Genomic DNA, 26,314 nt, shown 5'->3' with positions numbered 1-26,314 from the left:
CAAATCAAATCAGGGTATTTTTTTCGTTTTCCAAAGTTCAAGGTCCAAGTTGTCAACATCCTAGTATGTACCCTTACTTCTGGAAGTTATCCGGTTTACATTTCTTGATGCAGGTAGAGTATATCTCCGAACTAAGCCCACCATGTCAAGTCAGCAAATTATACTTCAATGTGACTACTACTAGGTACTACTCCAACTAGCAGTAGGTGGAAGGTAGTAGTAGTAGTAGTAGTATGTATGTATATGTAGGTATCACTTACCAATACTGATCTTCATCCGGCATCGTAACAGTACACGTCTGAGCCTCCAATGAACACAACTCATTACAATGGTTGCTCCCTTGCGTCGGATGATCGATCGAGTTCAACCCATGCGCAACATGAATGGTCTTGTTCTTGTTCTTGTTTTTCTTAATCACCGATGACAGTCCAGTGGCAAGAGGTGCTTTGCCTCGTGTCCCTGTCGTAGTCGCATTATGAGCCCCCGTTGAATTGGTAGGGACTTTCACGGCGATGTTTTGGCCGTGGTAAGGCCCGGCGAGGTGGGGCATAGCTGCGGTGGTGCTGGCCAAAGCCACGAGGTAGATACCGAAGATAGCGGGGATCTGCATGTTGGATCGATGGTTTTAATGATGTACTCGGTGCTAGTAGGACCTTGAAAATGTATGGGGAACTGTTCTGAGGTGGTAGTAGAGATTGTGATGAACATGGTTCCACCCCCTTGGGCTAACGTCTTATATAGATCTACCTTTGCTATGACCCCGGGGGTTACTGAGTGGCTGGTCTCAATGGATTGTTTACTATCATTGGTTGGTAGGTATAAAAATTATCGGACAGATTGCTGGGTTACAACATTCCACATTCCTATCGAGGGCGGGAGGCTCTCCACGACGGGTTCATGAGAATATCGGTATTAAGTACTCTCCCAGCCTCCTTCAAGATTGATATTCACAATAATTACTTGAAACTGTTTATGGTGGTCTGTTTATACTTTATTATTCAAGGTGCTGCGGTTGGGTTCAGTATACTGTAGATACTCTGTATAGTTTGCGATGGAATTTGGTACCATCGCCAGATATTGATGCATGCATTCCAGACTGAATCATTATAAGCCACTAGGTGTGATGAACCAATTAGAGTGTGATTGGCATGTATTAAGCAAAGACTTGGCTTTGTACATCTGCCGAGAAATGCGATTTCAGGGTGTGGAACTCTTTAATATGACAGGAGCTGGGGCCAGCCTCTAAGACACCTAGGTAACTCACTACACTGGCATTCTTGACCCTTCTCCTCCTTTACTACTATTAATGCTTGCCGTATGCTTCACTATACTGTGCCTATTTTATTTATCAAATTTCAAGCTCAAAGATGACCAGCTATATGAAAAATAAACAATCTTTGAAAAGCGCATTCTATCCAGGCTAGGGTCACGTCAAATCTATACTATATCATGCCCCGGTTAACAGGTATCTATCGATGCTCCGAACATCAAGATCCATCTCAATGAAACAACCTATCAATAAGGATCTTCCCAAAAGTCTTCTCTGCAGGCGATCCATCCATGCGCAAAATACGATTACCAGCACGAGTACTCAACCACAAGCCATGGTCACTCGAGCTCTCCTCGTCACCATCGATCTTATGACGACTTCTCCGATCAACAATACACATGCCACGCGACCATTGTCCCAGCGTCTCAATCCGGATATCTTCAGGTGAATCGGCAGAAGGAGTCCAATGCGAATCCTCCTCTGTAAGCGCATACCAAACACAAACTGGATCATGCAAGCTCAACTGGGCATCATCGCCAACATGGCCAGGGTGCAGACGCTCCAATGTCCGGAACGTATGTCCCATAAACGCATTAACCCATTCCGCGAGAGGAGAACCAGCAGCGAGAAGGGGCTCAACGGCCTGGGTGAACTGGCCCCGAGACAGGTTGTGGCGAAGAGTGATATCCAGTGGGAAGAGACGGAGAGCCAATTGCTTGCTTAAGTTTGCGGGATAAGGTGGTAGGAGTGAACTCTCTGTTGGGGGGAGAGTTGAGTTGGGGCTTGGTGATGTTAGTGCAAAGATGCGGGCAGCGGCAAAGGCGTCTGCGTAGGCGTTGAACTCGCCGACTGGAGTTACCTGTGGGATATTTTAGCTCTCTTATTATTGATCATTGGGTCTTTTGACGTAGTTGCTGTTGTTTTTTCTTACATTGCCTGGCTCATTGATTGCGCCGCCCATCACAACGACTTCTTTCACTCGGAGGAAAGCCTCTGGGTCCTCGGCTGCTGCCATCGCGAGATTGGTAAGTGGACCAACAGCTACGAGAGTCACGGTGTCTGGATCATTTTCCCGTAGTGCACGAAGAATTTCCTTGTGTGCAGGAAGTCTTGATGGGATGAATGAATGGTCTGGCGGTTCGGCACCTTCCTGGACTGGCTGGATGGATTCGGGATCCACCGCCGGATCAAACAAATGGTCCCATGGCTTGCTGGCTGTGAGATGTGGGTGCTATGATATTTGTTAGCTGTGATGATCCTCCTTTTGTGGGATATTAGAAAAGTTGCTGGTCATACACTGTCGTGGATACCACCGAGGCCATCGGTTCCATCTGCGGGGTAAGTTAGTGATGCTATCGGACCCTATTCTGAAGAGTACATACGAAAGTAATCGGCAAGCATCTTTTGGCTTTCCAAAGGTTCCTCTGCTCCTACTGCTACTACCGGACGAGAAGCACGCAGGGTGCCATACCCTTCGGGTTTTCCATTATCACGGCGCCACTGCATTTCCCGCTCAAGGATATGAAACATGGAGACCACATTTCGAAGACAGCTAGATTTTGATAATGAATAGATTAGACCATATACAGAGAATGAAAAATCAAACTACTCACTTCTTTACTTCGATGTTACCAAAGGTCAAAGAAATGAGCAGCAACTCGAGATCTTCAGATTTGGAGGACAGTGCCAGCAATAGTGCCAGGATGTCATCGATACCCTAAGATCAATCAGTATATAGGTTCCGCAAACTCAAACTCCGATTGTTCATTTACTGGATCCGTATCGAGAATGATTTTCTTAGCCGGCATTTTATTTCAAAGTGACTAACAGGTGTGATATCAGAGAGTTGATGGTTATCGCCGCTTCAACCTTGGTCCCTCTTAAACAGCTCCATATGGACACCTCAGGCCGTACTGGCCCGCACTGGCCCGCACAACTTCAAAGCACGAAAAGAGACATGATCGTCTGTACATAAAAAATTATGGATAAGCAGAATAAAATAAAACAAACAAACAACACTAAAACCTCCACCATTCATGATGGTCGGGTTTAAAACCAGATCTAAGCCCCCTCTTATGCACAGTCTGATACATCCCCGGTGGTCGGTACCTCTCTTCCGACTCCTCGTGGCGAGAAAGAATGTACGCTACTTAAGGGAACTAACTCAATCCCCTGTGTCTGGACCGCACGGAGTATATACGGAGTAATAAGGAAGAGGTAAAGGATAAATAGAGATGGATAGGACCTTGCTAGTAGAGCCAATCATAGAAGCTGGTAGAGGCGGGTAATTTACAGTATATTGGATCATGGAGTCGACAGGGGAGAAAGGAGACTAGAGACGTGGCCTGTTCGCGATTCCCCATCTGTATTACATCTCCACTTGGAGAAGCGCATGGGCTTTGTGTGGTGGCTTTTTAAGATCCCAAGGGGAAGGGCTGGTTCTGGTATTACCATTTGGTATTGACATCCTGGTTGAGCTTGATCATGCATAGTAGTGCATGATTAATCGAGGCAATTCTGCAATCAATACTCAGATCAACATAGCTGTTGCCTAATTAACCCTTTTTTTTCTTTGAAATCTGCCCATATATGCAAATTATTCCATTCTATCAAATCAATATCTTGTTAGCCCACGGGGTGGGGAGTTTCATACAGTGACCATCTAATACGCCCCGTTTACCATACCATGGAACGACCCCCTCGGATCCTCAGCGTGTCCTTTTCTGGCTCCCCTTCTCCTGTTCCTCCTCACGACGTCTCCCCGTTTCCTTTTCTTATTTTCTTTTCTCTTCTTCCCACTACCCCTTTAAGTACTCATTCTACGTGGGCCCTTATTGCTCTGATCTTTTCTTTCTGTCCCTACTTCAGCGCGAAGTTGAGCGCAAACGCGGGCTCATTGCCACCACCCTCCGAATCCCAGTGTCAACGGAATCTCCATCTTCTACCTCACGCATTGCACCGGACTTCGACGAAGTCAACTCGTGAAATCGATATCGCACGGGACACAGGACGATCCCTCTTATCGGCTGAAGCGGATCTAATTGCTCCTCTCTTTCGAAAAACATCCATGCGCAGTCTGGCCATCTAGACCTTGCCCTCCCCCTCCAATTCATTTCCGACAACCGTGTACAACCAATTTGGCTTGCGGCTGCGCGTGCCAAATTGACTGTGCGCGTGCGCAACTGTCCTACCCTCCCGTGTAAACCAGTGGCAGGGTCGTGTAATTCTACTCCTTAACCCTTTTTTCCCCTCTCAAAACGGTACGTGCCCAGCACACGAGACAAGACAATTGCCTACTATCTCGAATCAATTGATACTGATTGCTTTAGTAGCATCATGACTATGAACCCTTACATTAGCTGGGCCCTTCTGCTCGTCGTGGCTGGCAGCCTCGGCTGGTACTACACCAATGGCTCAGCCGCCCCGAAGGCCAAGGCCCCAGTCCGGGCTGTGGTGGAGAAGGCCGAAGCTACAGTCGCGCCCAAGAAACAAAAGAAGAAGACCAAGGCCCCTGAGCCGGCTAAGAAGCCCGAGCTGAAGACCGTTGTCTCCCCTCCCACCAGCGAAGACGAGAAGGCCGAGGATGATGTCGACCCCAAGGAGATGGCTCGCCGCGTCGCTGCGATCAAGAACGGCACCAACCCGGCCGCCGCTCCCGGCAGCAAGAACCAGAAGAAGAAGGCTAAGAAGACCCAGCAGCTTGAGAGTGGCTCGCACGCTTCCTCTACCACTGGCGCCGACGCCGACGATGACCTGTCCCCCGCTGTCTCTCCCCAGGTGAACGCCGTTCCCTCCGCTGGTTACGTCTCCGACATGCTGGAGTCCCCCGCTCCTGGCGCATCTGTTCTCCGTGTCACCGGCAACGTTGAGTCGGAGCCTAAGAAGCAGAAGGTCCAGAATTTCAAGCAGGTCGAGACCAAGAAGCAGCGCCAACAGCGCCAGAAGAACGAGGTCCGCAAGCAGCAGGTTCAGGAAGCCGAAGAGCAGCGCCGGCAGTTGCTCGAGAAGCAGCTCCATACCGCCCGTGAACACGAGCGCCGTGAAGCTGCTAGATCTCAGGCTCCCGCCACCAACGCTTGGCAAACCAAGGAGGCCCCCAAGGCCAAGGTCAACGGTGCCCCCAAGGCTGCTCCAGCCCCCGCCTCAACCTCCGCCCCTGTCCAGCTTCTGGACACCTTCGAGCCTTCTTCCGCTCCAGCTCAGAAGAAGTGGACTCAGGAGCTTCCCTCAGAGGAAGAGCAGATGCGCATTCTGGGCGCTGCCAATGGTGTTGACGAGTGGACTACCGTCTCTAAGACTAAGAAGACCAAGAAGAAGGGTGGCAAGGCCGATGAGAGCGTCAGTGAGACCAGCGCCTCAGAGAACCAGCCTACTCCCGTGGCACCTTTGCCTGTTGAGCCCAAGGTCACTGTCACCCCTACCTACATCCCTGATATCCTGCGCTCTCGTGAGAAGGGTCACCCGCTGGACTCGGACTGGGCCGCTTAAATTCCTTAACCCGACATCCGCCCTCTCTCTCCACCTATGATGCCATTGCCATTGTTTCTACCTCCTTCCTCTCTATCTCACTTTCACCTGGACCTGTACTTATTACCCTTTGACTTGGATTTGGCGTTTCCGGGACTGTCCCATAATATCAGCATATTTTCCCAGAATCAGAGAAAACTGGGAACGCTGTTCACAACGCAAAAATCGTGATGAAATCTGCTCTTGTCTTCCTCCGAGGATGTGGCGGATTCCAAAAAAAGCACGCGCGCACACCATTGGGACGACTGGTGTTTTATTTTATTCTATTTTCTCTGTGTAGTTCAGCTGTATCACAATTGAAGCATTATTTGCAATCGCATTATTTTTCATATTCAATCTGAAGCCCATCCAAGTCATATTATGCTAGCAAAGATATAAATAAGAATAAGAATGTGTACGATTGTCGTCACATTACCCGTTACGGTTTAGCGTCGAGTTCCGGGCATCGTGTCCTAAAGAGCGAGCAGCTTGCTTTGTATATTGGCTCCACCCTGTTATTTACTCCCCTTCGACCCTTCCTTCAGCCACCCCCGACCCTTTTACCACACTCTTTGGTTCCTCGTATCTCTTTTTCTACACCTCCCTCTCTACCTCCTTCCGCCATGGCCCAGATCCGTGGCACCGCGGGCTACAATCTCGGCCACCAGAACCCGTTCGGCGGGCCCGGTAGCGCAGATGCCACCAGCGACCCTAGCCCGCTCGACGCCATCCGCGAGCAAACCAGCAAGATTGAAGACTGGCTAGATACCATGTCTGACCCTGTGAAGCCGTATGTTTTACGCTTGAGTGCTTTGGAAGCTTCCCCAGTCTCCCACCAAAGCAAGCAGCAATCACACACACAAACATCACCCAACACCGTCCCCTCAATCAAGGGATTCGGCAAGATCATGATGCGCTGACACGCTGTTCACTCGGTTCCAAACAGGTACCTTCCCGCGATCGGTCGATTCCTGATCGTAGTGACATTCATTGAGGATTCGCTGCGCATCCTCACACAATGGAGTGACCAGCTGATCTATCTCAACGATTTCCGCAACAGTAAGACGACCTGAAACACCTCGGCTCCTACCTATCCCGCATTGGGACCTGAAAGGCCTCCAGCACAAAACAAACCTACCCACGCAAAACCTGGGCACTCACATATTCATTTCCCAATAATGTCGCTAACTTTGTTCTTTTTCGCTGGATATAGTTCCCTGGGGAATTACACACATTTTCCTAATCGTTAACGTCATTGCCATGGCCGTCTGTTCCACCTTGGTCATTGCCCGCAAGCGCACCGAGTTCGGTGTCGCGGGATTGCTCGCTGTCGTTATTACACAGGGTCTCGGATACGGTCTTATCTTCGATTTGAACTTCTTCCTGCGTAACCTGAGTGTTGTTGGCGGTCTGCTTATGGTGCTGTCTGACTCCTGGGTCCGCAAGAAGTTCGTACCTGCCGGTTTGCCCCAGCTCGACGAGAAGGACCGTAAGATGTACGTACAGTTCGCTGGTCGTGTGCTGCTCATCTTCCTGTTCGTTGGCTTTGTTTTCTCTGGCCAATGGAGCTTTTGGCGCGTGCTGGTCAGCCTCTTCGGTTTGGTCGCGTGTGTTATGGTCATTGTCGGCTTCAAGGCTAAGTGGAGTGCGATTGTTCTTGTTGTTCTTCTGAGCGTTTTCAACGTTCTTGTCAACAACTTCTGGACTGTAAGATCTAACCACACCCTGCTTGACGTGGCATTGCTAATTTAAATTCAACTATAGCTCCACCCCCACCACCCACAAAAGGATTTCGCCAAGTACGATTTCTTCCAGATTCTGTCCATTGTGTATGTTTCACTTATCCTAGGTCACTTATGTTGTGTTAGTGTGCTAATCCCATTCCAGTGGTGGCCTCTTGCTGCTGATCAACACTGGCCCCGGCCATTTGAGCATGGACGAGAAGAAGAAGGTCTACTAGAGCGGAGGACAGGAAGACGATCAACCTGCTCTTCTCCATATACCCTCTATGACACCAAGATTCCACTCGCCAACAAACTCGCCAAGGCAAAACAATCATATGGTAGAAGAAGCAATACACCGCATTGCATTCATCGAAGGCTCCTGCATACCTTCTCACGAATCTTCACCTACTGGAACGATCTATAGCGATCTGTTTTGTTTTGTTATTCGAATGTTTGAAGCGAGCCATCATCATTCATTATCTTCACATTCATATCTTCGTCTTCGTCTGCCCTGTTTCTAGTCTGGTTTCATTGTTTTGATTGTACCCACCAACCTACGCATCATACGCCCCGCGGGATTCATGACATGTCGTCTTATCCCGTCTCTGACTCTTTTTCTGGTTTTATTGTTCATCATCTTTGGTACGCGACCACCTTGAAGTGAAAAAGAATATCTCAAGGTCATGTACTTGCATGTGGTGGTTCTATTAGTCCATCTGGTGAGCAAATCTATAACGAATGACAAGTTGCATTGAAGTCATGAGTACTCTTGAATCTGCAAAAAATCTAGTTCCATTCTTGCTATGTAATTGTAAATCAGTAAAAACATTATTATCACAAGCCAAAGCTCTCCAATTCCCCATATTCTGATATGGTCTATCTGTATTGGGTTTAGCGCTCAGCATATCAACTGTACACTCCATCTTCCTCCATCACCATCATAATCTGCCCTCTATCCAGCACTCAAGGTGTACATACAACCTCAAAATCTCAATAGCATCTACTACCTCGAATCTCCCAATTCCATCAAAAATGCTCCGTCTCGTCTCCCGGGCATCTCCTGGCTCTCACAGCCCCAAAGGACCCAATCTCACCACCACCCGATCCTTCTTTGACATAACAACGAAGTTCATGAACTACGACTCGCGCGGAAACCTGATCACCAAAAAGATACCGATTACAATCGGGAGGATAAAATGACCTTCGTTCTGATTGAGCCAGATATCGGTACTGAGATTAATGCCGCATGCCCCGACCCATTTACTTCGGTCTTGTCTTCGTCTTGCGCATCTATCGCCGAAGATAGATGGACAGCGATATTTCGCATTTGGTTAGTTCGATTTATCATACTATCGATTTGTTTATGATACAGCTCCAGGTTTATCACATTGTTCTATTTCTACTGGGACCTTCAAGCTATCCCCGTCTCTGTATACCAAACAGAGTCGAATACCAGTCCTGCAACATTGTTTATTGGTGGTGTAATGCACGGTTTTGTTTTGGGTGGGACTCTTGATTGTAGGTTTCAACACACTATATAAATTTACTTACTCTTATGTCCTGGGATAGAATGCTAATCTACACATTATTTATCTAGACGCTTTTACTAAGATGGCGAACGAATCTGGACGGCAGCTGGCACGTACTCTCGATGTGTTGGCAAATTGTCGATATCAGATTGGCCAGTGATTTTCCTATCCTTGTCGGAAAATGGATATGTCTTCAAGTTTCCATCTGGGGTCACGGAAACGTGTAATTCTACCGCTGGAAATTCAACTCCTCTCTGGATTTAGATGTCCGTAATAATATGATCTCCATTCACTACGAAACTTGCCATACGAGGTACTTAGGTGCTGTAGGTAGTAATTATATTTATGAAAGCACGCTACACAACCTAGTGTACTAAAGACATGTTGAAATTTTCCAATGTTTCAATTGAGGAACCCACCTGGGCATCATGCTATGTATGCGCTATGTATGTAACCCGAAGGGACAAGATAATTATGGTACAGGGAGGGTTAGACGAGGAAGAAAGGGTCTAATGATAGTAGAAAAAGACGATGAGAGAAGGAAAGAACAAGATTGATGCAAAACCTTTGTTCGAATAGGAAATGATCGACAGGGTCCAGGAACGGGACCTTCAAAGTGGAAAAAAGAGAAAATGAGAAAAAGGGGGAATGTCGAGGGAAAGAAAGAATGTGAGGAATAGCGAAATTCGCATGCTCCATGTCATCATAGTAAGGTGCTGAATCTGACCAGACCAAGTATTTGCGTTTTTTTTTCTTGGTTCTTAGTTCTCTTCGCGGGGTGTGGCATGTGGTATTGGTGTTCTGGACCAGCCAGGTTTTGAATTCCAAGCCAGGGAGGGGAGGGATGATTGATTGGGGCGTGCGCACGCAGGTGCTAAAGTGGAAAAGAATAAATCGCTTGCTGTTCTTTTTGCTTGGAACGCTGGTTGCCAGAGAGAAGTGAAAAGGAAAATAAATGTCGCTGGTTGGGGACGGAGAGCGACGAGAAATTGGTTCTGGTGAGTATTTTGGTGATGTTTCGTAGGTAGGTACGTTGGTAGGTAGGTATGTAGGTTGTTGGTTATTTGAGGCCGTTAGATTAAATGTCCATACTCCAGCGCCAGGGGCGAATGCGTTCTAGTTGGCCGAGGCCAACCTCGTCGCGGTACTCGTCATTGATCTCAAGGTGTAGAAGGTGGACTTTATGTTTATTTTCAGGTCGCTGTAAGGTGGATAGAGTCTTGGATATTTGTGGACGGTGAGGGACTGCGTCGCTGTCGGCCGTTGATTTGGAAGCCGGGCGCGTGCCAGGGGTGTCTGGGTATTTCCAAGAAGCATGCGGTGACTGGTCATCGGTGATGGCCACGGAAAAGATAGAGTCAGATCGGGAGTGCCTTGAGAGCTCAAAGTCATCTCGTGTGGTTTCGTTGGAATAGTCACGCACACGGGTTACAGATGGCCGTCGCGGCATGGCCCGGTGAATGGCATCTGTATCGAAAGCGCCATCGTTACTGAATCGGTCAGGGAGATTCTCGTAGCGGCGGGGGCCGTGTTGAGTAACACGAGACAAACGGTCGCCTGGAAATCCACCTACACTGTCGCGCGGAGAATTATCAAAGTTTTCCTTGCCAGCCATGACCTTCGCGCTGGGCGGGGGTTGAAGCATCCATCGAGTTTCAGCGCGGCTAATAGGGCCGCTTACAATTGGCGGATGGAAATCATTGACAGGAGGCGCACGGGCAGTGTAATACTTTGAAGGCTCATTAGGGTCTGCACGGCCACGACCAGAGAAACCAATTGACGACCCGCGTACTACTTCCTGTTCCTGGCCCCAGAGTGGTTCGTCCTCGCGTTGATATCGCATTCGATTCCACCGTTCACCGAGCGGGTGCATGAGGCTCCCGCTTTTATCCTTCTTCATTTGTGAGCTTTGATCAGTCGTCCAGCTGTCGGTCCGCTGGATGTTTCGGTTTCCTCCACGTCGAGTTGGAGGCCCTGGGCCCAGGACGAGCTCCTCACGCCACCCTGCATTAGTGCTAAATGGAGTGGGTTGCGAGAAAGGACGGGGTTGGTCGGTAACGATCTCGGCGTCGAATCTCTCCTTTAATCGTTGTGCGCGAGAAGCTTCCTTCTTTCGTTTTCGACGATCGATGCTAGTAGCACACGGGGTGCAACTGGCGTAGTAGAAGACCGCCGACTGCGCACCCCGGTAGAGCCACATGGCGCGGGGGAGGGGTTTAGTTTTCCCTTGAAAATAATATTCTGATGTTTAGCGATGCCCTCCTTTTCCTCCTGGAAGGATTTCCGTTCACACAGGGATCCTTGTTTCCTTAGGACGCGGTCCAGAAACACGCTCACGACGGGCTATGGGCCCGGGAGAACTGTTGAATCTGACCCGACAGTGGCTTAGTGTTCAGAGATACTAGAGACCACATGAAGGGCTGGTGGATTGTAAAATAGAAAGGGGCGAAGAAATGGAGACCAGAGAGAAGACAGATAAGAAAGATTGAGCCCAACGACCAGCGATGGGGGAGGGGCTGAGAAAAGACAGGGCAGGGGAGTGCATGAAACGGGCGATCGAGGGAATCAGGGGAGTTTGGGGGGAGTTGGGTAAGACTGGGGGGCAAGGTCACATCGGTACTTCTGCGGCCGCCGGGTTGACCATGGTTACGCTTGTACCTCTCGCTCTCTCTAACCCCATTGTACCCAACTTAACTTGTATCGGATGTTTTCATCTTAATTCGGTGTTTGAGATTCCGCGCTTATACTTTTGGTAATTTTGTATTTCTCTTATCCAATTCCCTGCCTAACTTGATTCTTCTAGTTTCAAGACCCGTTGGGCCTGAAACATTACGTCTTATCGTACTACAGTTTCATACCCCAATTGTTCCCATGTCTCAATTTTTGACCGCATCCCACTTAGGCCGCGCAATTTCGCTTGTTGGCGCTACACATCACACAATTAGGCTTTACACAGGTCTCACTTACATTCGGGATGCCTGATCCTCTCAGTACGGAGTAATATCTCCTCATCCATGGGGTGGCTTGGCACCCTCCCGCTGTGGAGTGCGGTTGGTGCGCCGGAAGCGGAGTTTAAGAAAAAAAAAAGGGGGCTGCCTAGCGACGAGACCAAATATCTCTGGATCCTTTGAAATTTGCATATAAAAAACTATACATCTGTATACATGCTCGATTCTGATGTTGGTTGGGTTGGTAATGTTGTTCTCCACATTGTCCGAATGGCGTAGGGATATTCCCTTGTAAATCCACCTCACCTGGACATACTATACAGTAATCAGCCCAGTTGAACGTCCTATTCCTTCAATGTTCGAGATTGGAAAGAAGTATGGTAGAATAGATGTATAGAGGAGGTATATATAATATCTCAACGGCTCCTATCTATTATCAACCACCTACTGTCCCCAGAATTACACGTTTTTCTAACTACAATACCAATTCTTCGCGATTGTGTCTACCCCGTATTACCATAACATCCATAGAGCCCTAGGGCCCTGGGATCTAGGAATCATTTTAATAATATATAAACATTGTATCGTAATTCAATTGCGAATATAAAATTTTCCGACTGAGGAAGCGATGGGACTCCTAACTGGGTTGACTAGGTATAGAAATTCCGATCGTTCTCGGACTATTCCGCGGAGCATCCTAGCTTGCTGGGCACGAATCGCTTCATGCATGGTAGCGGTGAGGCCTCGCTGACCTGCAGTAAATTGAGTCATATCGACCTCTAATTATAGAAGCCATTCCATCAGCATAAACCTCGCCAGGTGCCCGACTATGTCATGTAAGTCATTGTATCTTAACAGAGGATTAACGCCCGGTGTCTCGAACCCGACATTAGATGCAAAGGTCCAGAACAGAAAAGGAACAACACAAAGAAAAGTTAAAAAGAGATCATGCAGTCACAACCAGGTAGTTGCTGCAGCCAAGTTATATGGTCAAGTTTCAATTGTCAAAAGAAAGGCTTTTTGTGACACGAACCTGAAGACGCTCTGCCACAAATCATGGTCATCTTCCTTGTTCATTTGTATGCAAAATGTTCCTGTAGCCCCAACGCCCAAATATCAAATATGACACATTAAAGAAGAAGAATAAAAAGTATCGTTTAGATCTCGCTCATGCATTTTTAGTATCCCGAATCACCTCGCCTTTCACCTTGCTCCAGTCGATGTCCGCATCAATCTTATCGTCCACCTCGCCGCAGAGTACCACATTATCTCCTCGAATTAAGTAAAGGCCGTGCTCGACTTGCGATGAAGGCTCATCGTCTTCCGGGGTGCGGATGATGCGTTCGACGGTTTCCGTGAGAACAAGGTTGGTAAGCTGGTCGGTTGAGAGGAGGGTACCCAGTAGTGTTCGGCCGTCCACGGTCAGGATGAGAACTTTTTCTATTGAGTGACATGTATGTTAATTTGCTGGTTATAGTTTGCTGGCGATCTTATGGGAATTGGCTTACTATTGATGTAGTGTTGAAGAGACATGATGGGTGAATGTAAGGTGATAGGGTCAACTAGGATTTGACCTAGGGCTCAGCTATGCGCAATTCGATGCGTCAATTGACTTCAATTGATCGCAAGGAGCCCTGACCGCAAATTGATGTTTTGATCGGGAGTTCTTTTTCAAGGTCTGCGCACCTTGTCGGGGTCGTGAGAATTTGGAGAAACTGAATGTTTGATATTCTGGCGTGGGCGGAGTTTCGTTTCGTGAGAAGGGGCCTATATCAAATGGTATTTGGGAAGCGTTTGGGAAATGCGAGCAGAAGGAAGCTCGTAGGCAGTTCTTTGATGCAAATCAAGCGAATGCTCAAGCTTGATTGTTGAAGGTCGATGTCAACGGTATAAGCGTAGCGTTGTTGTAGGACACGATGGGTGGAAATGTATCGCGCAACGGGTTACAGTAATAATTAAAACGGTCGATTTGAGAAGCTCAAGTCAGTTCACGGTGGGATGAACAATGACCTCGGGGATTTGGGGATTTGCGCGTGTTTGCATTGATTGGCAGAAATGGTCACGTGCATCCTGAGCTCATGAAGTATGAACTTTAATGAACAAAATAGACATTGCTTATTTCGAGGTAAAAGGTAATGATTTACCTGCCAGTGCCTGATAAAACTGTTGTTTTAGATTCGATCTTGACAATTTTCACAAAGATGTATTATCGTATTTGAGAAGAATGGCGCTGTGTGCTACTACTATAATTGTGGATCTATATATGTCTCCAGGACTACTACTCGCGATACTGGGGGAGCCGCCTATAACATTTGTTCAAGTTCAAGTCGGAGCTGACTCGTATGTTTGACATTTGGAGCCCTGGAGGGTTCCTAAGTACACCTGGACATACACTCCGATTTCATTGTAAACGTACTACTATATAACATGGATATTGTTCAAATTTCAACGTCAATGTTGCGCTCAGTCGCGGCTACATAACCTTGGGAATTATCATATCCATACCTATCTCCACCTGGGCAATTTGAAGGATCTGTCGGAGCTGCCGGGCGGAGAACGACCTGTACTACTACTACCTAGCACATGGACCTACATACACCGATAGTAATGTATACATTAATCTAAGCCTCGGAGCGGTTAGTCATTGAAACTTCAGAGATATTACAGGATAAAGGCTCGAGCCAAACAAACTTCAATCTTTGAAAGGTATATATAAGGTATAACAATTTACTATCTGTGCACGATATCTATCGCCCGCAATGTCCCATGCACTCAAATCAACGACGCAAACTGTTTAGATCCAACGGCAAACTGCTCACCTTCCCAGCACGGTATCTGATCGGCTGTGCGCCAAGGTCTCTTCTAAAGTCCCGCGGTCTGGGAAGCATAGCATCGCTTGGGAATTTGAAACGCGGGTCTTCTATCTTGATCGAAACATTTCTAGATAGACCGTGTGATAGACCCTGTGACGAAGGTGCAGGGGATGAGGAGCGACCGTTGGTCGTGAGCGTATACGCACTGGGATTCAATGGTGTAGGAGGTTCATGTGAAGCAGGGCGAGAGGGAACAGGTGATGGACGAGAGGGTGGTGCACTAGGAGGAGAGACTGGCGGAGGTGGAGGAGGAGCTGCGGGAGCTGCATTTGGCGGCGGAGGTGGTGGTGCTAATGGCGTGTTGGTGGTGTGGTTACCTAGTGCGGTGCGGGCAGCTTGGGCTGCGATTGATGGTGGGGCGCCAGGTGGTGCAGGTGGAGGTGCAGGTCTTCCGGGAGCAGCTGGAGGAGGAGGTGGAGCTCGAGAAGTTGTTGGAGGAGCTGATGGAGGTGGAGGGGGTGGAGCCGCCGGGCTTGCCGAAGGAGGTGGCGGAGGTGGTGCAGATGGCTTTCGAGATACTGGAGGTGGTGGAGGGGGCTTGTTTGCCCCAGGGGGCGGAGGAGGCGCGCGCGGAGGGCTTTCAGAAGCAGAGAAAGTAGATGATGGTCTGGAACCGGGTCGTGGAGGTACCTTTTTCAAGCTCGCAACTAACGGGTTAACCGCGGGCGCAGATGGCGACTCTGCTGTTGGAGGTGGTAGAGGTGGTCGGCCTCCAGGTAGTCGAGGAGCACCTGGGGGCTTGGGAGGTGGTGCAGCAGGCGCTGGACGCGAGTTTTCAGACTCTGATATGTATGAAGAGTCTTGTTTGTTGGCGCCTGTGTTGATACCACCACCACGACTCCGTAATTTTGGCATACCACCCGCAAAAAGTCCGCCTAATTGTGCTGCTGGACTACTAGATGCATCATCTGAGCTAGATACCCCCTCGCTATTGCTCCGTAGTCGGTTGGCAGCCGGTCCTGACGGGATTGGGGGTGCCAGTCCACCGGGGGGTGGTCGTAGGCCGGGAACTGGAGGTGCTGCTCCCATAGGTGGTGCAGCCGAACCACCTCCGGTCTTTCCAACTACAGGCGCGGATCTGTCATTGGTAACAGCTTTCTTCAGCCGAGCGCCTTTGTGGATATCAGATAACAAAGCGCCCTATTCACAGAGTTAGTCAACCATTTGGGCAGACTAAACAGTCTATCAAAGACATCGATATTGCATATCGAATATACATACACGATCTTTGACTTCTGATTTTCCCGGTCTGCTAGGTAAACTAGCTGCAGGTGGTGGTGGTGGGGGAGGGCCACCTAGGCCTCCGGGCGGCGGCGGAGGAGGGGGAGGAGGGGGAGGAGGCATGTCGACGAGAAGTGTGTTAGGATCAATAAGAGTGATGAGTAGATTGCAACATGAGAGACTATTCAATCATGTACAAATAGGTAGGATAGTCCTGGGCTCCTTGACCAGAAGGAGGTGTAGCAAGGCAGAAGTAAAGACGTCAGGTTGATTACGGGGAACTGAACAGCGCCGGGGCGAAAAGACTCCGCCCTAGAGCCTCCTTCTCCTATCAGAAAAAAGCTCGGCCTATTCCAACTGCCGCCAATTATTACAACACAGATGATCACAGTAACCATGAAAAGGGTAGCATTGAAAGTCCAAAGAGGCTCTAAAAATTCAGCCTCTGTCTGTCAATTATGTCAATTTTCGACTGCGACACCGCAGCGCCTGCCTTTGGCTCGACTGCTTGCATCGACTCGAACGCGATCTTCGCCCAACCCTCCTGCTCTACAAAAACAGTACACCAAATCCCCTCTATACTATCCCACCCTAAGCTCCCGCTCATTCGCAACCAAACTTCCCAATGCTGGCTCAGCTATTCAGCTAGTCGAACAAGAGGCTTCGACTATTCAGACGACAGACCGTGTACCATCCAATGAAGTCGTGGTGGAACTTCTCCAAAAATGCCAGAAAATAGCCCAGTCCCTTGTATCCCAGGAGCACGATCAAACAGAGGATTCCCCCGACGAGGGAAATGCGATCTCCTCACTACTGGACATGGAGGAGAAACGAGGCGCGAAGCAAATACCGCAAGGCAATTCGTCCCCAAACTTCGACCCTCGATTAGCAGACACCATCTCCCAAATCGCGACCGATCTCGTAAAAGATGAGAAAGTCTTCATCTCACCAGAGGTCCTAGAGAGCTACACAAAGATCCAAACCATCCTCCAGCGCACAGAGCACTTCCCCGAGATCTTCCACCTATTCGCCAACAAGCCCGTACCAGAGGAAAACAGCTCCCCCGTCAAATTCCTCAAGGCGAACCCCAAGAGCGTCAACAGTGCTATTCCTGCCGAATTAGCCAACATGGCTTTAGACGTTGCCATTGCTCAGAAGAACCTCTCGCTCGTGCTAGCAATTATCGACAACACTTTCTGTGCGCCTGCTTTCCATCGTGCAAAGGTCTTCAAGAAAGCCGGTGTCCCCTTGGCTGGTCTTGCTGGTACCCCGGCTGCATGCTATGCCCTTGCGTCGTGGGCTTCTAGTTTCCAAAATACCATGGATCCTAGCACTGCGACTGGGATTGCATTTGCAGCGTCTCTGGCTTACGTTGCGGGTACATCATCCCTTGGAATTGTGGCTATTACTACGGCTAATGATCAAATGGAGCGTGTGGTCTGGTTGCCTGGTATTCCCTTGCGGCAGCGATGGCTGCGGGAGGAGGAGCGGGCTGCTATGGATAAGGTTGCTGTTGCGTGGGGATTTAAGGATCCGTATATGCGCGGCGAGGAAGTTGGTGAGGAGTGGGAGAGTTTGCGGGAGTTTATTGGTATGCGCGGTATGATTTTGGATAAGACAGAATTGATGGCGGGCATGGAATAAGCCAAAATATACTTGTATATATAGCCATCTGTTATTTGACGACAATTAAAGCGATGTAAAGTATTTCCAAAGAACTATATGGTGATTTACAATCTTCGACTACACATGTACGAAATTTACAGCGAAGAAATATTAATAACCAAGTCGTGAGATTCATTTTTTATTTTTTAGGGCCATTGAATGAACTATGACGCCCTCACTTCTCGGACACCTTTATAGAAAACCCCGGCACAATGAAGTGACGAAGAATCTAGTACACGCGCTTGGGGGGAGACATGGAAGCCTTGATGACAAGGCTGCCAACGTTCTGCCAGCCCTTCTTGAGGAGGGAGACAAGGTAGTTGATGGACAACATGAGGTTAGCGGTGAGCTCCTCAGTCTCCATACCGACGTTACCGACGGCAACACCGAGGCAGAGAACCTTCTTAAGCTGGAACTTGATGGTGGACTTGACGTCGTTGACCTTGTTCTGCATGTCCTCAGCGTGGGAGATGGGGGTAGGGAACTTTCCGGCTGTAGCGGGGAAAAAAGTTAGAATCTGTCCGATGATTTTTTTACGTAGAAAAGAGATTGTACATACCCTTGGACAGACCAGGACCCAGGAGACGGGGAATCTGCTTGATCAGAGCCTCGGAAGCAAGGAAGGCATCGTGGTTGCGAGCAAGCTTCTTGATGAGCTTCTTGTTCTTGTTCAGCTTCTTCAAGTCGTCGGTGGACATGGCATCGATACCGTGGTGCTTAGCACGGTCGAGATCGTGCTGGTCACCAATGATACAGATACGCATGTTGGGACGAGGGATGGAAGGCAGCTTGATGGTACCAGAGAAACGCTTGTCACGCTGGGGGTCGTAGTTCTTCAGGCCGATTTGAAGCTCAACGGTCTCGAGGAAGTTACGCTTCTTCTCGTTGAGAGAGTAGTCGAGCAGCGACTGGACATTCTCGCGCACTCCGGCTAGAAGGATATTAGCACTGTTCAATTTAATGTGACATAGATAGGTTTGAGTAGAACATACCGACTGTGATCTTGGACATGATGGCGACAGTCTTCCAAAAGAATTTCTTAAGGTGTGGCTCAGCGCAAGATGGTCTGGAGGAGAAGAAAAAGGTTGCCGCAATTTTCTCCGCTTGTGGGTGTGTGAATAGACTAGTCCTATTTAGGCCTAGCGGTGCCCTCAAACGAGGCCGATGAATCAGCATTGTGCTAGGTCACGTGATAACCTAACATAACGAGCCCTGTTACTAGAGTCGACACCTCGAAATACAGGCAGATATCGATGGAATCTACAATATGTTCAGAGTTAATCATTTGAGTATGTTCTCATTGCTGTCATATTAAGACTGGTTACATTTTTTGGAAATCTTCATGCCTAAAGAAATGACATGTGAAGTATTCCCCCACTGGTCTTCCATCGGAAGGGTCTTCTCCCATACACTAAAGCCCAATCTCTCATACAACCGCAGCGCACGCTCGTTTTCAGGTTCAACCTGAATAGTTATGCTTGCCTTAGTTGCACCATAAATATCAATATCATCATGTATAGCCTTGATCATGGCCTCCAATAACAGGGAAGCATGGCCATTTCGCCGAACTTCAGGCAGAGTGAAAACACCAACAACCAAGTACACAATATGGGCATCTTTAAGATCCTCAACCCTGGATATATCTCCCGCATGTTGTATTTCCGATCTTTAATAAATGCATCCCATGGTTTAGCGAGAATTCCATCTTCATTCATAGTTGGCTCGGGGAAAGTTATCGGACCAAGTAACGTGGCCCATACTTCTATCGGAATCGGGATAATCAACTGCAATGAAGGCCCTAGGTAGTGGGCTTTGGATACGGGATCGCCATTTATCATGAAGAAATTGAGACTCTTCTTCATATGTTGATGAGAATGACCCCGGGTCGACTTTGAGACTGTGTAGCCTAAGCCTCTTGAATCGATTTATTATTTTATCTAAGTCTTGTGGAGAAGAATAGGTCTTAGGAATGAGGATAGCCTCTGATGTAGGGCGGCCATGGTAATGTACTTGGACCACTTTGGTGGGAATGCTGGAAGACAGACGTGATACAAGAGAGTGTTTCGATTGTTGAGATAGGATTTGATCACTTGTGAGAAGAATGCGGAGTGATCATTTATAGGCCCATGCCATAAAGCCAAAATGAAACAGGATGGCTCACATGTGTGCTTTGATTCTAATAAGATGATACAACGTGGTGGCTGAACTAACCTCACTCTATTCTCCAGTTTAGTAAATACTTTTGAAATACTGTGAAATCACTTCTCCTATTAGTTCCAAGGTCAAGCTAGTATGGTTCCTAATACTTGAAAGAAAATCAAGTTTCCTTATCATGAAGGGGCAGGTTAATGCGATGCTAGTAGATTGGGTCTATCAAAGTCATGATCACATTATACGAACGAGAGAAAGACTATGCACTTCCTGAGTCTTCTATTGGCATATGCGCAGACAATAATGGGAGCAAAGTCAAATCAAGATTTTGCCAGTCCCAAATCTGATCGAATTGTCCAATGTCTATACTGCACAAATCAGAAATATCCAGCAACGGCGGTGTCTCCATATCAGGAACAGGGTAGTCCAAGGAGGCAGGAAAGAAGATCTCTCCAGAGTCCAGACTTTCCAAAGACGAAGGCCATGATATCGGAGGGCTGGGGTCTTCTAAAGACGATACGCCCAAACCCGGCGGAGTAAATAAATCATTCATAGACTGGCCAGGCATCTGATCAGTACGATTAGTAATTGAGGGAGGCTTCGAAGACTTCGACAGGCTTCTTGCAAGTTTGATCAAGATTGGATAACAGATTGCACCGGCCTTGGTGGTATGTGCAAGCTTCTGTAACAACGAACAAGCGACTGCAATTGCTTGGAGAATTTCATCCCGCCGTGGTGGACTGCAATCTTGATCGTGGATGACAGCCGAGCATAAGAAGGCAGCAGTGTCGAATAGAAGAAAGCTAACAAGGTGAAATTTTGCATTTAGCGGGAACACTTGGTCGAATAGTCGTTCTGATACAGTCATGAGGTGGAGTGCGATATCTACGGCGCTTGCTCGATAATATTTGTCTTTCTTGGAGCTCTTCTTGTTATAGGTCTTGGTGAGAAAACGTTTGAATGGCTGGAGCATTGTCATATAGGCTATCGCATGCATTTGAAGACGCTGGAAAGGGACATAAATGTGTGTGTTATCCCATTGGAGATCGGGGTCGGTTTCGCGGTAGGCGGAAGGTAGAGAAACAAGCCAGCCGTTAATCATTGATCTAATTGAATCTGCCTCTTCTGGACTCGTCTCGTCTTCCGTGAACAATGATGTCTTTATAATCATTATTCCTAATTTGCACTGGGAAGCAGTGTGAGAGACTGGAGCGGGAGGGCCCTCTAATTCGCTTTCGAGTGTCATGCTTGGTAGCTCGATTGCAGAAGAGCTTTGGTTTATGATCAGTGGTCGAGAAAGAAGCATCGACATTTGCCTGTGGAGTTGTAAGAAAATGCCATTCAAGTGTTTTGCACATATAAATTATAGATTCTTACCAATCCCATTGATTAAGCAAACACCAAGTTCGTCGCCTCATCTCCGTATCAAACTCTGATAATTCTCGCTTGGTGGAACCTTTATGCATGCCTTGTTCCTGAGCTTCATGAATACAAGATCCCAAAGCATGCCAGGACTCCACAAAAAGGCCCTCCGACTTGAACCAAGCGGATGTAAGAAAAAGCTGGTGAACTTGTGAGATACCTCCCTTTCCCGGGCCAATCGTGCTACTCAATTGCCTCGCGGCATGATGAAGGTTTTCCGAAAGGGTCTGGATTGATCCACCCAGTTCGGTCGCTAGTTTTTGTGTGTTATCCGCATCTAAGTATTGTGCTGAACAAGCACAGACTCGAACCAGGAGGCAAGTGAATTCTGGCGTGACTACTTTGCTGTTTGCCCGATCTGTCCACCAAGTAGCATAGTCCGCAGAGAAGATAGGTGGGTAAAGACAGTAGTAGTTGAAGTTGGTAACTTCCAAAAATTGTTGAACAAGGATGTCTAACCAATTGTCAGTAAACTACGTGGAACTTTTATCTATACAAAATACATACCTGTATATGGCTTGGGAGGCAAAATCTGAAATACTTTTTGCATTTCAGAGGATGTGTTATCTGTGAGCTGACTCTTTTGGGACCCACTTATCTGTTGATAATTAGACTGGTGACCCTGGAATTTTGCATTATTATCAATGAAAGATGTCCATGGATCACTTACCACAGGCGCTGCATCATCCCCAAGCTGCAGGTTTTGATCATCGGGCAGATAACCAAGAACTCGGAGCTCATCTTTAGCTTTCACCGGCTGCAATTCAACTGGAGTGTTTTCAAATTGCTCGGATATGCTAGATATGCTGCTTATACCTTGATCGGATGATAATTTTCTATGATGATCAGTTGTGCACTCCTAAAAACCCGATGTGCCTATGTGACAAACCTGGGTGGGTCCACCGAAGCTCTAGACTTTTTCGGCGATTCTTTCTGGGGGAATTTGCACAGATGTGGGATTCGCCTTGATTGACAATGATTACAGGGCCACTGACGGCTGCACTGGTGGGTTGTTAGATCATGATATGGCCCTAGCGTAGTGTTACTGGGCTTGCCTTTTGTTTCCGGCGGTAACATTCTCCACATGACGGTGCGGATTTGACGACCCTCTCTGCTTTGGGCCCGACCATTCTAAGGGCTAGATGACCGTGACTGTGCGCAATTATGCAAGTTTCAACATCTCTTTCTAGAATGTTGTCCGGGATATGATGACCGCCTGAAAGCCCAGGCACAAATAACGTCACATGCTATGCGCTAGTCCCAATATCGCTAGGCTGGACCCATGCGATTTGATTGGCCACGGTCAAGTACATGGTAGCAGTTGTCTAAGATTATCTGTTGGAATTAATCTTAAGGCCTCTACATTGTTTAGGTATGTGGTAGAATGTATGGGTATAGCTTCAATGTTGACAGCTTGCAAGAAATACGTGTCAAGATCCCTTAGGTCAACTTTGATCGTTGTTGGCCAGGCAGACTCGATAATTCGATGACATCTTTCAATAATCCCACTGGGGGAAGAATAGTACACACAGGTCTTTTGCGAGAGATAATTTAGTTTTCCAATAGAAGAGCGCGTGACTAAATCATATGAGTCATTAAGAAACCTATACGTAGTGATTACAGTAGGCAGTAAGATAAACCTTCTTGGAGTCGGTTAGCAATTGCCTACTACTACTACTACTACTACTACTACTACTACTACTACTACTACTACTACTACTACTACTACTTCTTCACCTAATACATAGGCGGAGCGACAACTCCAAGTTGAATCATGACATATGTCTACTACTCATGCTAAGAGATTGCTATTTCAATACATAGTGATTAAACTTACCTAGGTACACAGCGGGGCAACTTATGGTTACTAATTCAATGTCTACTAAGATCAATACAGAATCGGTTGACCTGAGCCAGGAAAAGATAAAGGCATATGATATAGCCTTTTGTAGCCTTTGCTTTTCGAAGTATACATCCCTATAGTACCTCTTGTTGCAATTGCTGCTTGTGATGTGGCTTGTTTTAGGAAAACCCTCTTGAAACGTGGGGTATTTTTCCAATTATGTTAAATTTTCAGCAACCGAGATTAGATCTGTTATATACAGATCTTCAATGTTGAAGCGAGAGCGGAGACCAGTCTCTTGGCACCCGTGGACAGGGGAATTTTGATTTTGGTGTTGAGGGTTGAGGGTTGTGCTGACGAAAGATTAAACGATTATTGTGTGCCAAGCCAAGCCGGGTTAAGCACTGGGCAGTTAGATAGAGTATAGCGTTGATATTTTAATAAGCAGCCCAGGACAGGAACAGCTGAAGACGTTGAAATGAAACGAAAGATAAGTAGATTCTGATGTACAGTACCCCAATGTACTTTTAGTTCAGTTCGAGGCTCTGCATTCTCGAACAAGCATCGATACTGTCATGACGCGGCAGTGGACTCCTCGGTCCCATGTGTGCCCCAGTAAGGGCGCCCAGAGATGGACCACCGCGCTGAGCACTGGGACTGGGGAGGGCCCGATAAGTCGCCAATGAGCCTATCAGGGCAGCGTAACGGGCGTCTGGATCTGGGTCGAGAATGGGTAGGGTCCTCTTTTTCCTGCGCTATGGGGCCTTCCACCTCCTTTCACAATGATTTCGCCTCCGGTATTTCGGATACAGGCCAACACCGTGTCCTCTTTTGTGTGTGTGGTGCTTCTAACTGTCACTTTAAGCCACCATTGCTGGCTGCCTATATCCATGATACACATGACATTTTTTACTTTTGGCCAGATCTGGTATATAGAAATTGACAATCTGCTTTAAAGTGTTGCTCTCTCCTGTATTTAAATCCTCCTCTGCTGATCCATCGTACTTGTTTAAATTGGATGACCAAGGCTACGCCCACCGCCGCTCAGCGTATTTTCGTAATCCCAAACAAAAAAACAGCCTCCCAATCCTCTGTCTCGCTCTCTCCCTCTCCCTCTCTTCTTCCCTTTCCCTTTTACCTGGACTTAAATCGAACTTCCTTTCTCTCCCCTTTCCCTAATTCTACTTTATTCCAACCTGTCCATACTTTTCTGCCGGTAAGCACTGCCTTGTCGATCATCCCTTCCGCATTGCTCTTTCACCCACACCCCTGAGATTCCCCAATCCGTCCACAACACGTTTTCCCTATCCACCTCTCTTCTCCCCTCCTTTAAACCTTGGATCTCTCCCCCAACCACCATTCCCCCACAACAACCATATCGACTATCCAAACTAATCTTACAATTTTGTGAAAAAGGGTTCCAGGCCGAAGTCAATATGGGTATCACTTTCTCGAGGCTGTTTGACCGACTATGGGGACGCAAGGAGATGCGTATTCTGATGGTCGGTCTTGACGCCGCCGGAAAGACCACCATCCTTTACAAGCTCAAGCTCGGTGAAATCGTCACTACCATCCCCACCATCGGTCAGTCCGCCCCGGTTTAACTCTCCGACTCGCTTTTTTTCTATTCTTCTTGCCTTTCCGCAACGAGATCGACATCACACCGAGATTATGAGACATGGGAGATGCTGACTGTAGGCTCCATCATTCAGGGTTCAACGTCGAGACCGTCGAATACAAGAACATTCAGTTCACCGTGTGGGATGTCGGTGGTCAGGACAAGATCCGTCCTCTGTGGCGCCACTACTTCCAGAACACCCAGGGTATTATCTTCGTGGTTGACAGCAACGATCGGGATCGTATTGTCGAGGCCCGCGAGGAGTTGCAGCGCATGTTGAACGAGGACGAGCTCCGTGATGCTCTTCTCCTGGTTTTCGCTAACAAGCAAGATTTGCCTGTAAGGACCATCTCCGATCAGACGTGATGAATGGATGGGCGGAGTTCTTCGAGAAAACCTCCCACCAGCATCACCGCCGAAACTCCAAAAAAACCCTCCAAAATTATGCATACTGATTTTCGCGACTACAGAACGCCATGAGCCCCGCCGAGATTACCCAACAGCTTGGCCTCCAGAGCTTGACCCGCCGTGCTTGGGTATGTCCCTTACTCTTCCTCCTCCAGAATTCTAGAACTGCCCAGATTTGCCATTTTGAATATCAGGTCCACTAACCCGCTATCCCTCCAGTTCATCCAATCCACCTGTGCCACTACCGGTGACGGTCTGTACGAGGGTCTGGAGTGGCTCGCCGACACTCTCCGCAAAACAAACCGCGATTAAGCGGGTATAATACCACGAATTGGGGGGAGAGGTGTGTGTGTATGTAGTAGGGCAAGAGAAATACCACGGGAAATCTGCAAATGATGGATTGATGATGACTATGGAGTTCTTTTCGCGAGGCCATGGAAACATTTGAATGACCTCCCCCTTCCGAGAATTACGGGGAATTCGACCGGTGCTTTGTGTGTTCTCTCCCACGACTCTTATTTCTCTTCGCCATGCTATTAGCCTCATTTTTTGTTCTTTTTTTTATTCCTGGCGCCACGTCAAAATTGCTGTTCCTTTTCTTACCCTGTCTTTTTTTTTTATATTGACCCATTGTAAACAAAATTCCCAGGGGAATTGGAGTACTATGAGTAAAGAGAAAAGAGAAGCAAAAAGACCAAACGAGACACGAGCCAAGGCCAATATATAGAATGATCTACCGGAAGATAATCGAGCATTAGTACTTCAAGTTATTTCATGTAGATCGATCTAATTAATACCAAATATAGAACACATTGTACTTCAGTATATGTATGCGTCAACTGGTGAAGTTGCTGGGTCTTGGCACTGGCCTAGACTTTTGGCCTTTTTGTTACTAGGAACTACATACTAAGTAGTATACATTATGTTGTTGTTGTTGAATATTAAGCCATTGAATTTATTTCTCTAAATTTTATTCTTTTGATATCCAGCTCTTCTTCCCCTCAATCCCCACCCAGACCAATTTGGGCGTTAAGGGTCTTGTCTCTTAGTGGGTTGTGGCTCCGGGACACTAAGCCGCTTCTCCCCTCCCATTGCCTGGTCGACGATCAGCGCAAACAACCAAAAACATCGGGATC

At 47.7% G+C, this 26,314-nt stretch overlaps 12 protein-coding genes across 12 annotated transcripts; 5 read left to right on the top strand and 7 right to left on the bottom strand.

The window, feature by feature from the left end:
* Window positions 1–73: 73 nt before the first annotated feature.
* On the bottom strand, window positions 74–610 carry N7478_000853 (uncharacterized protein; the record flags this gene model as incomplete). Its single annotated transcript, XM_056917068.1, has 2 exons — window positions 74–131; window positions 261–610. The coding sequence occupies 2 exons, from the start codon at window positions 608–610 to the stop codon at window positions 74–76; spliced, it is 408 nt and encodes a 135-aa protein (XP_056784948.1).
* An 889-nt stretch (window positions 611–1,499) lies between these two features.
* On the bottom strand, window positions 1,500–3,078 carry N7478_000852 (putative nucleoside hydrolase; the record flags this gene model as incomplete). Its single annotated transcript, XM_056917067.1, has 6 exons — window positions 1,500–2,129; window positions 2,202–2,501; window positions 2,567–2,601; window positions 2,653–2,822; window positions 2,884–2,987; window positions 3,043–3,078. 6 exons carry the CDS (start codon window positions 3,076–3,078, stop codon window positions 1,500–1,502), a joined length of 1,275 nt encoding a protein of 424 aa, XP_056784947.1.
* A 1,528-nt stretch (window positions 3,079–4,606) lies between these two features.
* Window positions 4,607–5,758, top strand: N7478_000851 (uncharacterized protein; the record flags this gene model as incomplete). Its single annotated transcript, XM_056917066.1, has 1 exon — window positions 4,607–5,758. One exon carries the CDS (start codon window positions 4,607–4,609, stop codon window positions 5,756–5,758), a length of 1,152 nt encoding a protein of 383 aa, XP_056784946.1.
* A 641-nt stretch (window positions 5,759–6,399) lies between these two features.
* N7478_000850 (protein ERV29) lies at window positions 6,400–7,736 on the top strand (the record flags this gene model as incomplete). The annotated part of the gene is made up of 5 exons (XM_056917065.1): window positions 6,400–6,566; window positions 6,723–6,835; window positions 6,990–7,483; window positions 7,541–7,605; window positions 7,664–7,736. 5 exons carry the CDS (start codon window positions 6,400–6,402, stop codon window positions 7,734–7,736), a joined length of 912 nt encoding a protein of 303 aa, XP_056784945.1.
* A 960-nt stretch (window positions 7,737–8,696) lies between these two features.
* On the top strand, window positions 8,697–9,189 carry N7478_000849 (uncharacterized protein; the record flags this gene model as incomplete). The annotated part of the gene is made up of 3 exons (XM_056917064.1): window positions 8,697–8,830; window positions 8,879–9,018; window positions 9,098–9,189. 3 exons carry the CDS (start codon window positions 8,697–8,699, stop codon window positions 9,187–9,189), a joined length of 366 nt encoding a protein of 121 aa, XP_056784944.1.
* A 918-nt stretch (window positions 9,190–10,107) lies between these two features.
* N7478_000848 (uncharacterized protein) lies at window positions 10,108–11,229 on the bottom strand (the record flags this gene model as incomplete). Its single annotated transcript, XM_056917063.1, has 1 exon — window positions 10,108–11,229. The coding sequence occupies one exon, from the start codon at window positions 11,227–11,229 to the stop codon at window positions 10,108–10,110; it is 1,122 nt and encodes a 373-aa protein (XP_056784943.1).
* Window positions 11,230–13,145: 1,916 nt separating this feature from the next.
* Window positions 13,146–13,510, bottom strand: N7478_000847 (U6 snRNA-associated Sm-like protein LSm8; the record flags this gene model as incomplete). Its single annotated transcript, XM_056917062.1, has 2 exons — window positions 13,146–13,417; window positions 13,486–13,510. 2 exons carry the CDS (start codon window positions 13,508–13,510, stop codon window positions 13,146–13,148), a joined length of 297 nt encoding a protein of 98 aa, XP_056784942.1.
* Window positions 13,511–14,754: 1,244 nt separating this feature from the next.
* On the bottom strand, window positions 14,755–16,194 carry N7478_000846 (putative proline-rich, actin-associated protein Vrp1; the record flags this gene model as incomplete). The annotated part of the gene is made up of 2 exons (XM_056917061.1): window positions 14,755–15,990; window positions 16,072–16,194. The coding sequence occupies 2 exons, from the start codon at window positions 16,192–16,194 to the stop codon at window positions 14,755–14,757; spliced, it is 1,359 nt and encodes a 452-aa protein (XP_056784941.1).
* A 273-nt stretch (window positions 16,195–16,467) lies between these two features.
* N7478_000845 (uncharacterized protein) lies at window positions 16,468–17,715 on the top strand (the record flags this gene model as incomplete). Its single annotated transcript, XM_056917060.1, has 1 exon — window positions 16,468–17,715. The coding sequence occupies one exon, from the start codon at window positions 16,468–16,470 to the stop codon at window positions 17,713–17,715; it is 1,248 nt and encodes a 415-aa protein (XP_056784940.1).
* Window positions 17,716–17,965: 250 nt separating this feature from the next.
* On the bottom strand, window positions 17,966–18,747 carry N7478_000844 (60S ribosomal protein uL1; the record flags this gene model as incomplete). Its single annotated transcript, XM_056917059.1, has 3 exons — window positions 17,966–18,228; window positions 18,296–18,667; window positions 18,729–18,747. The coding sequence occupies 3 exons, from the start codon at window positions 18,745–18,747 to the stop codon at window positions 17,966–17,968; spliced, it is 654 nt and encodes a 217-aa protein (XP_056784939.1).
* Window positions 18,748–20,146: 1,399 nt separating this feature from the next.
* Window positions 20,147–21,859, bottom strand: N7478_000843 (uncharacterized protein; the record flags this gene model as incomplete). The annotated part of the gene is made up of 3 exons (XM_056917058.1): window positions 20,147–21,203; window positions 21,265–21,736; window positions 21,817–21,859. 3 exons carry the CDS (start codon window positions 21,857–21,859, stop codon window positions 20,147–20,149), a joined length of 1,572 nt encoding a protein of 523 aa, XP_056784938.1.
* A 2,729-nt stretch (window positions 21,860–24,588) lies between these two features.
* arfA (putative ADP-ribosylation factor) lies at window positions 24,589–25,490 on the top strand (the record flags this gene model as incomplete). Its single annotated transcript, XM_056917057.1, has 4 exons — window positions 24,589–24,736; window positions 24,865–25,109; window positions 25,241–25,306; window positions 25,398–25,490. The coding sequence occupies 4 exons, from the start codon at window positions 24,589–24,591 to the stop codon at window positions 25,488–25,490; spliced, it is 552 nt and encodes a 183-aa protein (XP_056784937.1).
* Between the last annotated feature and the right edge of the window lie 824 nt (window positions 25,491–26,314).

Source organism: Penicillium angulare, assembly GCF_028827245.1.
Source record: "Penicillium angulare strain IBT 27051 chromosome Unknown utg000001l_segment0_segment0, whole genome shotgun sequence".
Lineage (NCBI taxonomy): Eukaryota > Fungi > Ascomycota > Eurotiomycetes > Eurotiales > Aspergillaceae > Penicillium > Penicillium angulare.
The sequence above is the reverse complement of the archived record's forward strand: the minus strand, read 5'-3'. Positions and strand labels throughout refer to the sequence as shown.